The sequence below is a fragment of the Phyllobates terribilis genome, unplaced genomic scaffold, assembly GCF_046119375.1.
Source record: "Phyllobates terribilis strain yellow unplaced genomic scaffold, ASM4611937v1 Scaffold_3__8_contigs__length_932513732, whole genome shotgun sequence".
NCBI classification, from domain to species: domain Eukaryota; kingdom Metazoa; phylum Chordata; class Amphibia; order Anura; family Dendrobatidae; genus Phyllobates; species Phyllobates terribilis.
The window spans coordinates 443,561,999-443,574,903 of NW_027362763.1; the positions used below are offsets into that span (position 1 = coordinate 443,561,999).

The 12,905-nt window shown below is 37.9% G+C and overlaps 1 protein-coding gene across 5 annotated transcripts in view; it reads left to right on the top strand.

Annotated features, from left to right (window-relative positions):
* KLHL32 (kelch like family member 32) overlaps positions 1 to 12,905 on the top strand; it is a 308,567-nt gene that overhangs the window by 185,638 nt on the left and 110,024 nt on the right. For all 5 annotated transcript variants that reach the window (XR_012318437.1, XM_073675737.1, XM_073675741.1 and 2 more), the window contains one exon: positions 8,970 to 9,185. Coding sequence is in view for 4 of the 5 variants with exons in the window: in XM_073675737.1 (XP_073531838.1) it covers positions 8,970 to 9,185 (216 nt within the window). In the remaining variant the exon portion in view is untranslated. The remainder of the gene's footprint in view (positions 1 to 8,969; positions 9,186 to 12,905) is intronic.

Genomic DNA, 12,905 nt, shown 5'->3' on the forward strand with positions numbered 1-12,905 from the left:
TTTCTCCTGTTACCCTTGTGAAAATGCAAAATTTGGGGCTAAGAAAAGCATTTTTGTGGGAAAAATTTTATTTTTATTTTTTTATTTTCATGGCTTAACATTATAAACTTCTGTGAAGCACCTGGGGGTTCAAGGTGCTCTTCACACGTCAATATAAGTTCCTGAGAGGTCTAATTTCCAGAATGGTGTTACTTGTGGGGGGTTTCCACTGTTTAGGCACATCAGTGGCTCTCCAAACGCGACGTGCGTCCACTAATTATGCCAGCAAATTTTGCATTCAAAAATCAAATGGCGCTCAATCCTTTCCTAGCACTGATGTGCACCCAAACAGTGGTTTTCACCACACATATGTGTTATCAGCTTACTTAGGAGAAATTGCACAACAAATTTTAAGGTCCATTTTCTCCTGTTACCCTTGTGAAAGTTAAAAAAAAATGGGTCTAAAGTAAAATTTTTGTGAAAAAAAGTTAAATATTTATTTTTTCCTTCCACATTCCATTAATTCCTGTGAAGCACCTGAAGGGTTAATAAACTTCTTGAATGCGTTTTTGAGCACCTTGAGGGGTGCAGTTTTTATAATGGTGTCACTTTTGGGCATTGTCTGTCATATAGACCCCTCAAAGTCACTTCAAATGTGATGTGGTCCTTAAAAAAATGGTTTTGTAACTTTTGCCGTAAAAATGAGAAATCGCTGGTCAACTTTTAACCCTTCTAACTGCCTAACAAAAAAAAATATGCTTCAAAAATTGTGCTGATGTAAAGTAGACATGTGGGAAATGTTATTTATCAACTATATTGTGTGACATATCTCTCTGATTTAAGGGCATAAAAATTAAGTTTGAAAATTGCTAAATTTTTTACATTTTCGCCAATATTTCCAATTTTTTCAAAAATAAATGCAACTCATATCGAAGGAATTTTACCACTATCATGAAGTACAATATGTCATGAAAAAAAACATTCTCAAAATTAACTAGATACTAGAGGAAATCAAAATTAAATTTTGAAGTGACGGTCATGGTGGATATAAAGAGAACCTTTCACTACTTATTTTTATAAATAATGGGGGCTACTTCAACTTAAAGTGACTGAAGAGCTGAAATGACAAATTCTGTGATAGTAAAAGAAAAAAATTGAAGATAGAGCTGACAATCTAATGCCAACACATTATGTAGTTCATAGACAATTAGAAAAATGAATTCTCTATAATTTGCCACAAAAATCAAAACAGTCTAAAAGTTTTTCAGTTTAATCGCACAGATGATAATGTTCTGCTTCTCAGCTAAACATATAATAAGTGCATTAAGATTTGTGTTGAAATGTTTCTGTAACTCATATTATAGTAATTATTAAATGAAAGACTGAGCACATTTCACATTGTGTAAATTAGTGACTGATATTGAAATTCATGTTCATGACTTCACAAAGTGAAAAAAGGAAGTGGAGTTGATGTATGAATGATAATTTATCAGTCTCCTCAATTAGGAATAAATACTTGTTCTTTGTGCTATAGAATTAATGGGCCAATCCACATGCACACTTGCTTTTTACCTAAACCAATTAATGATATACTAAGTTCTCCCAGTTTTCTAGATAATGAGCCCCAACATTCAGTTCTTGCACTGTACCTAACAGTTGATGACCTCAGTCTGTGAAAAATATTGATCTTGGTGTTATCTCCTCTCATTTGTAAAAATAAATATAATGATTTAGCTGTACAGCTGACTAAGACTTTACATAATATCAATATATGTAATATTACTCGTTTTCAGCTACTGATGTATAATATGAATGTCAGTTGAAAACCATAGTCCCAATTTATAACATTTCCAACTGAAATACAGAGAATTAGCTGATGATCTTTTTTCCATCATATATACAGAACCTTTATATAGTTCACTTATGAGAACTAAAATATAATGCTATCATTTCAATTTCTTAGACTTTATAAGAGAATCTGTCAGCAGGTTTTTACTACCTCCTCTGAGAGCAGCATGATGTAGGCAACAAGACCCTGAATCCAAAGATGTATACCTTAGTTTACTGGGTGCAGTGGTTCTGACACAATCAGAGTTTTTAGATGTAGAATGCAGCAGAGCTGAGAAAACTAACCCCGCCCCCACCAGGCTCTCCATGTACATAGTTTGTTGACTGTGAGCTGCTTATCACAGGAGGGGGCGTGGTCAAACTAGCTGTAGTCAGAGCAATGATAATCGCCTAGTGATAAAATCTTCAGTGTATGTAAGCATCACCACACAGCCTGACATGTGACATATTATTGAAATCTTTGTTTTAGCCCATACCTCATGATGCCCTCAAATTACCTTGCAAAAACCTGCTGACAGATTCCCTTTAAGGGGAACCTGTGAGCTTCTTCATGCTGCTGCAACCATCTCCTGTCATGCTTTGACAGGCTGCGGCTGTGCTAGGAAATGATGGAAGTAACTGGAGAGTTTGGGGATAAGGGTCCTAAACTGCTTCCAATTCTTTTGAAAGTTATGGACTGGAAAGTCAAAATTGCAACCATCTGGTAGGTCCAATTTGTTCTGTCGTCAATATAACATAAGCCATGATTCATCCACTTTTTTTTAAGTTCCGTTCCTTTTTTTGTCTTGTGTTATTAGTTGCTGTTTTTTGTACTGAATTCTTCAAAATGGTGCCATGATTCATGAATTTGGCGCAAAGTTGAAAACGGTCTTTTTCCTGTCTTGTAAAAGTTTTTGTGTCTTCTTGGCGCCAAAAGTTGCACATTTCGCAAGATGGCTCAAAAATGAACAAAAATACTGGTGTACTCAAAATACACTAGGGGGGTTACTGAAGTGGAGTTACGCCACATTTTACAACTTTTTAAAAAGTAATAATTTATGAATCAGCAAAAATCATCTGGAATCACTAAACTCTGCTCATAGAGCTGAAGACAAAAAAAATCCAGGCAAGAACATATAAAATAGCCTAAACAAGAATAGTGAATTTGGTGCAAAAAAAATCACAAAGCTCGCAAAACTAGACAAAAAAACAGGCACATAGGCAACAATGAATCTATGCCATAGCCGATGATAGTAAGAATATAATAACAGCAGTCTGCTATTCTGTTTTTCTATATATACAGTGGGGGAAATAAGTATTTGATTCCTTGCTGTTTTTGTAAGTTTGCCCACTGACAAAGACATGAACAGTCTATTATGTTAAGGATAGGTTAATTTTAACATTGAGAGATAGAATATCCCCAAAAAATCAAGAAGATCACATTGTATAAATTTGACAAATTTATTTGAATTTTGCAGTGAGAAATAAGTATTTGATCCCCTACAAACCATTATGAGTGATGGCTCCTACAGACCAGTTAGACGCTCCTAATCAACTCGTTACCTGCATTAAAGACAGCTGTCTTACATAGTCACCAGTATAAAAGACCCCTGTTCACAGACTCAATTAATCAGTCAGACTCTAACCTCAACAACATGGGCAAGACCAAAGAGCTTTCTAAGGATGTCAGGGACAAGATCATAGACCTGCACAAAGCTGGAATGGGCTACAAAACCATAAGTAAGACGCTGGGTGAGAAGGAGACAACTGTTGGTGCAATAGTAAGAAAATGGAAGAAATACAAAATGACTGTCAATCGACATTGATCTGGGACAACATGCAAAATCTCACCATGTGGGGTATCCTTGATCATGAGGAAAATGAGAAATCAGCCTAAAACTACACGGGGGGGACTTGTTAATGATCTCAAGGCAGCTGGGACCACAGTCACCAAGAAAACCATTGGTAACACATTACGCCTTAAAGGTTTAAAATCCTGCAGCGCCCACAAGGTTCCCCTGCTCAAGAAGGCACATGTGCAGGCCCGTCTGAAGTTTGCCAATAAACACCTGGATGATTCTGTGAGTTATTGGGAGAAGGTGCTGTGGTCAGATGAGACAAAAATTTAGCTCTTTGGCATTAACTCAACTTGCCGTGTTTGGAGGAAGAAGAAGGATGAGTACAACCCTAAGAACATCGTCCCAACCGTGAAACATGGTGGGGGAAATATTATACTTTGGGGGTGCCTTTCTGCAAAGGGGACTTGACGACTGCACCGTACTGAAGGGAAGATGGATGGGGTTATGTATCACGAGATTTTGGCTAACAACCTCCTTTCCTCAGTAAGAGCATTGAAGATGGATGGTGGCTGGGTCTTCCAGCAAGACAATGACCCAAAACATACAACCAAGGCAACAAAGGAGTGGCTCAAAAAAAGCACAGTAAGGTCATGGAGTGCCTGTGCCCTTCGGTGCAGGTTTCTATTGCGCAGGCACCGGGAAGTGACAGTGACTCTCCAGCGCATGAACAATAGAACCCTGTGGCGCAGAGCACAGGTAGACGGGGCTTGGATGAAGCAAAGCGCGCTCTATGTGAGTGGCGCTTTGTGCATGCCCGGAAGTCAGGGAGCACAGTACACGTCACAGGGCCTGTCACATGGCCCTGTGATGTGCAGGGGAGGGGGAGGAATATGATAATTAAGCATATAGGTGGGGATTTGGGGGAATAATAAGCACATAGGCGGGGATTTCTTGGCGTCCCCCGGACGGCAAGCCTATACAAAATAGAATTGATTAAAGCGCTTTTCTCTGCAATCAAACCTCTACTATGGGCCATACAGGTATGTATAGATTTGCTTTTCTATACCCTGTATGGCCATAGTAAAGGTCTGATATCTCCAAAGTGGTGACAGATTCCCTTTAAGGAATTTGTCTATAGTGATATGAAAACTAAAAAACTATATTAACCAAACAATGATAAAAAATGTTCAATAAAAATATTTGGTTTAAACAGTGCTTTATTTTCTGATTGCACTGTTCAATGAATTCCATTCTGGGTTTTATTTTGATGCTGTCTCATAAATGTCTGCATTTATTCCTGGACCGAGCTTGTTCTTAAAGATGTCACAAAAGTATCTTGTCTTTAATCCTAGGTAGAATTCTATTTTAATGATGCAATATAAATGCTTGTCTTTAGTTCTAGACTTAGTTTCTTGATGTTGCTAATTAGACATTCCATGCGTTATTTAGTTGTGATGTGAAAATTGAGCTAATGCCGAATTATATTTTATTATTATAGTGTTGACCTTTACCCTAACCCGAGCTCCATAGTTTGCTTTTATTTCTCTACACAAATCTTTTTCACTAATGTCACAGTAGAGTTTGCCTTTATTGCAGGGCTGTGGAGTCAGTAAGCCAAACCACCGATTTCAACTCCTCAATTTCCCTGACTCCTGACTCCACAGCACTGCCTCACTACTGAGCATGTACATAAAGTGCAGCACAGATTTATCTCAACTAAGAGCATAAGTCCTTAGATTAGCAACAGAACAGACATTTATAGGACATTTAATAACTTTCCCAAATTCTTCTGAAAAAATATACAGCACATCCTGCATTGTACTACTGTACCCAATTTATTATATATTTTAGCAGTCAGAGTCGGTTTATTTTATACCGACTCCACCAAAATAAACACCGCCTCCATGACTCCAACTCCACGGCCCTGCTTTATTGGTAGGTAGTAGTGTTGAGCGAGTATGTTCTATTAACCCTTTCGCCGAGTATGCTCGGGCCGAGCTCCGAGTATTTATAGCTGCTCGGTGATATGTTTGAATCGCTCCCGTGTGCATGATTTGTAACTGTTTGACAGTTTTATTACATGTGAGAAATGTCTATTTCTTACACATTCCTCACATGTAATAAAGCTGTCAAACAGTTACAAATCATGCACACGGGAGCGATTCAAACATATCACCGAGCAGCTATAAATACTCGGAGCTCGGCCCGAGCATACTCGGACAGAACATACTCGCTCAACACTAGTAGGCAGCGTTCCATTGTGACTATGTCCCAGCATTTTGTGTGATTTTTCTTCAGCCGAGGTCTATTATGATGATTTCACAAAAGAATTTGCCTTAATATTTTTGTTGTGTTGCATGGTGACAATGTTACAGTAGTGTTGGCTTTAATTCAATGTTGTGTTAGGCCTTATTCACACATCCATGTTGCATGTACATGTTGTATCCAGTTTTTTTCACGGATACTGCATTTACTCATTATAATGTATGGTGCTATTCACATGTCCGTGTTCTTTTACGGACTGTGCGTCCAGACAAAACTCATGGAGACGTGTCCGTTTTTCTCTGATATCACACATGAAAAGTACCAATACAAGTCTATGGGTCAGTGCAAAACACAGACAGCACACGGATGCCATCTGTGTGCCATCCATTTGCTGTTCATATTTTAACATTGCGAAGAATAGAAGAAGCTTTGTAATTTATTTATTTATCCATCCATGAAAAAACAAATGCTGATGACACACTGATCCAAAACACTGATGACACCGTTACCATTTTTCATGTACGTGATTAAAGGGAACCTGTAACCCCGTTTTTAGCTATTATACTGGCCCCAGTGTGTTGATAGTGATGCAATGTGCAAAGAAAAGCTCCCAGCATTAGGTTTAAAAAAACACTTTATATCATTAGAGGATCCCTTCACATACCTTTTCATTTAGTCATAGGGATGGCGACTTTATCTTTTCAGTCACGGACTTTTTAAATTAGGCACACCCACAGCATTGTATTTGATTGCTATGACTGGCCCGACGTCACCGCAACCACTTAGTATATCGCTCGTGTGCGCACTACCCATCCGCTCCCCGGGCATGTGCACTGACTCTGGGTGTACAGCCCCAGCTTCATGTCAGCTGTGCCCATTAAACAGTTTTTGCCAGAATTCTGGCATAAAATTTTGAAATGTCACAGAATTTTGGAATATCTCATAATTTCACTAAAATTGTCATTTTGTCATTTTTGACCCAGTCCTGACCAACTCTGCCAACTTTTTGAAAAGTCGGCATGGTTTAGCTAAGATGGGGTGTGGAGAAAGCGTCCGACAGATTCATTAGCATTTTATATTACAAATATTTGACAAGACTTAAATTTTGACAATAATGTAATTCCCTGACTTCAGTTCACTTTTGGTGGTGGAATATACATGTTAATCAATTTTGGCGCATCATACTCTGGCAAACTCTTCATAAAGTTTGTCTTTTTTCCCGTGTAGAATTCCATTGTCTCTACTGTAAAAGGGCATAGTGGTGATCTATCATGACTTGTACCTTTCCTGTTTTCTATTTTATAGTTTCTTAAAGTACAGCTTCAGTATAAAATAAAACAAATTACAGTGCAGATTAGATCCTCGTATACAGTACCTTTTAAAGCTTGGTCATTTGTGCTGCAGACCTCTTCTTGGCAATTCACTAACATAATGTTATTATTGCTAGCAATGTTCCACATACAGTGGAACTTCATTCCAGTCACTGCCTACAAACTTCTTATGTCTCATTACTTTTACCACCCCTCCCCTTCTCACAGCAAACAGTGTAAGGAGCCCCAAAAATAATTATCAGCCAAATGATGATTCAGTCGTTGTTTCTGTGAACAGCAATATCTAACAGCTCCTCCATGCACAGGAGCGCTCACCCTCCCGAGCGCTGCTCTCAAACATTCTCTGAGATAGCCACTACCAGGCTCCTCTGATGACAGCTTATCTCGCCAAAACAAAATGATTGGTAGTCCAAAATCAGGTATGCCAGATTCTTATCTCCAACATCATCTGTCAGGAAGAGTCATGAGATCCCGTATACACATTAGACTGTCAGCTAAGCCCACTGACACCGTTGAGTTTGGCTTATGTTAGTCTAATGTGTGTTGGGACCATAAAACTCCCTACTTCAAGTCAGTGCTGATGATGCTGTAATTAAGATCTTCTACTACTTTGTCTCATTATGAAATGCATTTAGTATGCCGCTTCTAAGTGAATAAACAGCACTAAATAGAAATGGTGCGAATCAATTCCTAGAACCCTGATCCTGCAGCCAGGTTAGTAATCTGTGGTTGCTGGTAGGGAACCCGGCGAACTGCCTCTTACTTGATGGCATCTCCATCTGCTCTTTTGATTATCCTGCTTGAAGTGATGTCATCATTGCAGAGTGACGCGCATCTGACATCACGCCAGGCGACTAATTAAAAGAAAAGCCGCAGATGCTGGCAGGTAGAAGGCAGCTTGCAGGGCTACTGTCCGATGGCCGCTGGAACACGTACTCTGAATTGACTTGCACCATCTCTAGCGCTGCACACTTATTAATTCACAGATTAGAATTGAGAATCTACTCACTGACATATGAGGAGATGCTCTATAAGAAACATTTTGTAATTAGGAAGCTCTATCAGTTTAAACTATCTATTAAATCTAACTGTTTTAACTTTTATTACTTCATAGACGCAGAGACTAATCAAATAACATACTGAGTTTTTAATCACCCTCCTTGGGTCAAACAATGCCATTTACTACTTCTCCAGTCTCTGATGATTGGCTGGAGTGCTGACATCATGTCAGTGCCGCAGCAGCAATCATTTGACTCGTTGACTCATGCATTCTACATTGGCAGAGCCACTGAACCCAGTGATTGGCTACAGTTGTTACAAGTGCTGAATGTGTGGCATCACCACTGCAAGGGGTCAACGAAGAATGGTGCAACCACAAAGAGCATAGACCTAGAGAGCTTGAGAAAAAGCTCAGTTTGTTATGTCATCACTATCTGAGCCTATAACAGTTAAAATCATACATCTTTAAGATCGTTTCCTACTTTTTTGATGAAAATCAAATTCGATCACAACCCTAAGGTTTAAAATGTCCAATTAAATGATTATCAAACCAAGTATAAGCATCATTGCCATAGTTGATGGTGGATGCAATAGGAAACATCAGCAAAATGTGGTACAGCAACTCAAGTGAGAAACGTGTACTCCGTTAGCTAAATAAAACAAGCATTGTAAACAGTAAATGCCATGTAAAAGTCAAGCTGAAATACCATATTATATCTTTCCTCCACTTTGCAGTTTATTAACTGTCCATATTTCATTTGTCTTTCAGGAACTAAATAGCTTTAATTACTTGGACTTGTATAAATTGGCTGACTTGTTCAATCTGACACTGCTAGAGACAGCAGTGGTGGACTTTCTAGTAAAGCACTTGTCTGAGCTTCTGAAAAATCACCCTGAAGAAGTTCTTGCACTCCCATTCCGTCTGCTCAGAGAAGTCCTGAAAAGTGACCAACTAACATCACTTAGCGAAGAGCAGATTTGGCAGGTAAGTAATGTTAAACCTCATGGAGTATATAAAAAGTTGTACGAGAGATACTAGACTTTGCTTTGTCTGTTTGTCATAACAAGCTTTACACAATCAATTACTGTTCCCTATATGAGTACAGAGGTTGCTGTCAATCACTGATTAGGACCACGCACTGGACTCTAAAGCCCACAAGGGGCAGGTATTACAAGTTATACAGGATTTTTTCCCACAAATTATATCAATTAGTACAGCTCCTTCTACTCTACTGTATAACATGTTGCGGATACATGTTACTGCATGTTCAACGTGAAAGGTTTCCAACTTCATAGGACACAAAATATGTAAAAACAAAAATATGTTTGTATTATTTTTATTTTTCATTTACACAAAAAATACCCTGGAGATTTTTTTTAAGCATATTTTAGAAAAGGGATTAATTTGGACTATGAAATTCCCCAAAACACAAAAGCTATAAACCGCACTTTTTGTATTACATATTGGTATGGAATCCTCAAAAAAACGCTCAAAAAATCTTTTTGAAACGTTCTTAAATCATCCTTGATACTAATACTACAGGGTGGGCCATTTATATGGATGCACCTAAATTAAATGGGAATGGTTGGTGATATCAACTTCCTGTTTGTGGCACATTAGTATATGGTAGGGGGAAAACTTTTCCAGATGGGTGGTGACCATGGCGGCCATTTTGAAGTCGGCCATTTTGGATCCAACTTTATTTTTTTCAATGGGAAGAGGGTCATGTGACACATCAAACTTATTGAGAATTTCATAAGAAAAACAATGGTGTGCTTGGTTTTAACGTAACTTTATTCTTTCATGAGTTTTTTACAAGTTTGACCTCTTATAAAATGTGTTCAAAGTGCTGCCCATTATGTTGGATTGTGAATGCAACCCTCTTCTCCCACTCTTGACACACTGATAGCAACACCGCAGAAGAAATGCTAGCACAGGTTTCCAGTATCCGTTGTTTCAGATGCTGCACATCTCGTATCTTCACAATTGCCTTCAGATGACCCCAAAGATAAAAGTCTAAGGGGGTCAGATCGGGAGACCTTGGTGGCCATTCAACTGGCCCACAACGACCAATCCACTTTCCAGGAAACTGTTCATATAGGAATGCTCGGACTTCACACCCATAATGTGGTGGTGCACCATCATGTTGGAAAAACTCAGGGAACGTGCCATCTTCAGTGCATAAAGAGGTAGAATATAGTCTATGTCAGTGCTGGAGGCAGAGTAGAGCTATGATGGCAGAAAGCCAGCTGAGAGACACTGTTGCTACTGATGAGATTGTATGAAGATTGGAGGGGAAAGAGGAGGGAGGAGCTCAGTCTCTAGCTCCTCTTCCTATATAGATATAATCTCATCAGTAGCAACTGCCATTTCCTATCTCAGTAATGGGAAAGTCTGTCTTCACTGAATACAGATTTTACCTCAGAACTGAGAATTTGGATAATGACTGATCAATTCTGGCAGCAAAAGAAGCAGATTTCTCTAATAAGATATATTACAAAGTTGATTATTTTCATGTGTACTGTTCATTTATGAAATAAAAATTAAAATGACGGTTACTCTTTAAGATAGCTTGTTATGTCCTCCCAGCATATAGTATTTTTTAGAATTTTGCCTTTTTAACTTTCCTACAAGAATATTTCATAGTATATTTAAACTTGAAACTATAAAATCTGTGTCACATCTGATTATGCAGAGACATTTTAGTCTCACGGGAAAAGTGAAACAAAAGAAGCTGAAAAAAATAAAGGCATGGCGATACATTAAAGATCCATATTGAGTACAGTAATTTTACTCTGCTTTACCTGTATGCAGTCATTGATCTGAAACCATTATCTATCTATCTATCTATCTATCTATCTATCTATCTATCTATCTATCTATCTATCTATCTATATCTATATATCTATCTATCTAATATATATACATATATATTTATATAAATATATGTGTATGTGTGTATATTTATATACATATAAATATATATACTGAGTGACAGCCTTTTGTACAGTGTCCTCTTATTAGTTATTATTGCTATCTATCTGAGGGTTACTAATACGATTAGGCATAGCCTTTAGAACTATTTTATTGCTAGAGGGTATTTTCTTTTATTAATGGTCATTGGAAATAAATTAAGTATGACTATAAATATCAACAAGTATAGGAGAGCGCTCAAAAAGCAATAAAGATCTATTTTGCTTTATCTTAGTAAATAAGTAATTCCCCCTTAGAAAAACCCAATAGAAAAGAATCAAATTTAGCCCTATTTTATTGCCAGAAGTGTAGCCAAGTTCATCATTTTTGCAAAGGTTATACTAGTAATGCAATATACCATGGATGAATCTAATATGCAACAGAGGTGAAGATAGGAGAGAACTGAGGATTAGTGTCAGGGTGTTTTATATAAGTAGTACATGATGGACAGGCTGGAGACAGATCTACAGAATCTCATTAAATTGCTGGATTGCTCATTGCTGACTATTTTCAGTAAAATAAAGTAGTCGTTGACTGTGACAAATCTCCATTCTACATATATAATAAATTACATTTGTAAAGACACATGCAATTTTTTCATTGAGTAGTTGATTCATAATAAACAGGCTTCATGACTTTCAATTTCTTTAATACTTAACCTAATTATCACACATGTCATCACAGCTACTGATGGAAATAATTTACTTATTGCTAGGTCAGTTTAGATTCTAAAAATGTCATATTAAAATATACTGGATAAAAAATTTAAGTAAGAAATAAAAATTATCTACAGTGGCATGTAAAAGTTTAAGCACCCCTGGTCAAAATTGTGAACCGTTAAGCAAGTTGAAGATGAAATGATCTCTAAAGGGCTAAATTTAAAGATGACACATTTACTTTGTATTTTTGGCAAAAAAAATACAGTGGCTATGGAAAGTATTCAGACCCCTTTAAATTTTTCACTCTTTGTTTCATTGCAGCCATTTGGTAAATTCTAAAAAGTTCATTTTTTTTCTCATTAAAGTACACTCTGCACCCCATCTTCACTGAAAAAAAACATAAATGTAGAAATTTTTGCAAATTTATTAAAAAAGAAAAACTGAAATATCACATGGTCATAAGTATTCAGACCCTTTGCTCAGTATTGAGTAGAAGCACCTTTTTGAGCTAGTACAGCCATGAGTCTTCTTGGGAATGATGCAACAATTTTTGCACACCTGGATTTGGGGATCCTCTGCCATTCTTCCTTGCAGATCCTCTCCAGTTCTGTCAGGTTGGATGGTGAATGTTGGTGGACAGCCATTTTCAGGTCTCTCCAGAGATGCTCAATTGGGTTTAGGTCAGGGCTCTGGCTCGGCCAGTCAAGAATGGTCACAGATTTGTTCTGAAGCCACTCCTTTGTGCCAAGTCTGAGGTCCAGAGCACTCTGGAAGAGGTTTTCATCCAGGATATCTCTGTACTTGGCCGCATTCATGTTTCCTTCAATTGCAACCAGTCGTCCTGTCCCTGCAGCTTAAAAACACCCCCATAGCATGATGCTGCCACCACCATGTTTCACTTGGGATTGTATTGGGCAGGTGATGAGCAGTGCCTGGATTTATCCACACATACTGCTTAAAGAGAATTATCACCAAAAAGTTCTATCTCCGTCTCATCAGACCAGAGAATCTTATTTCTCATAGTCTGAGAGTCATTCATGTGTTTTTGAGCAAACTCTATGCAGGCTTTCAT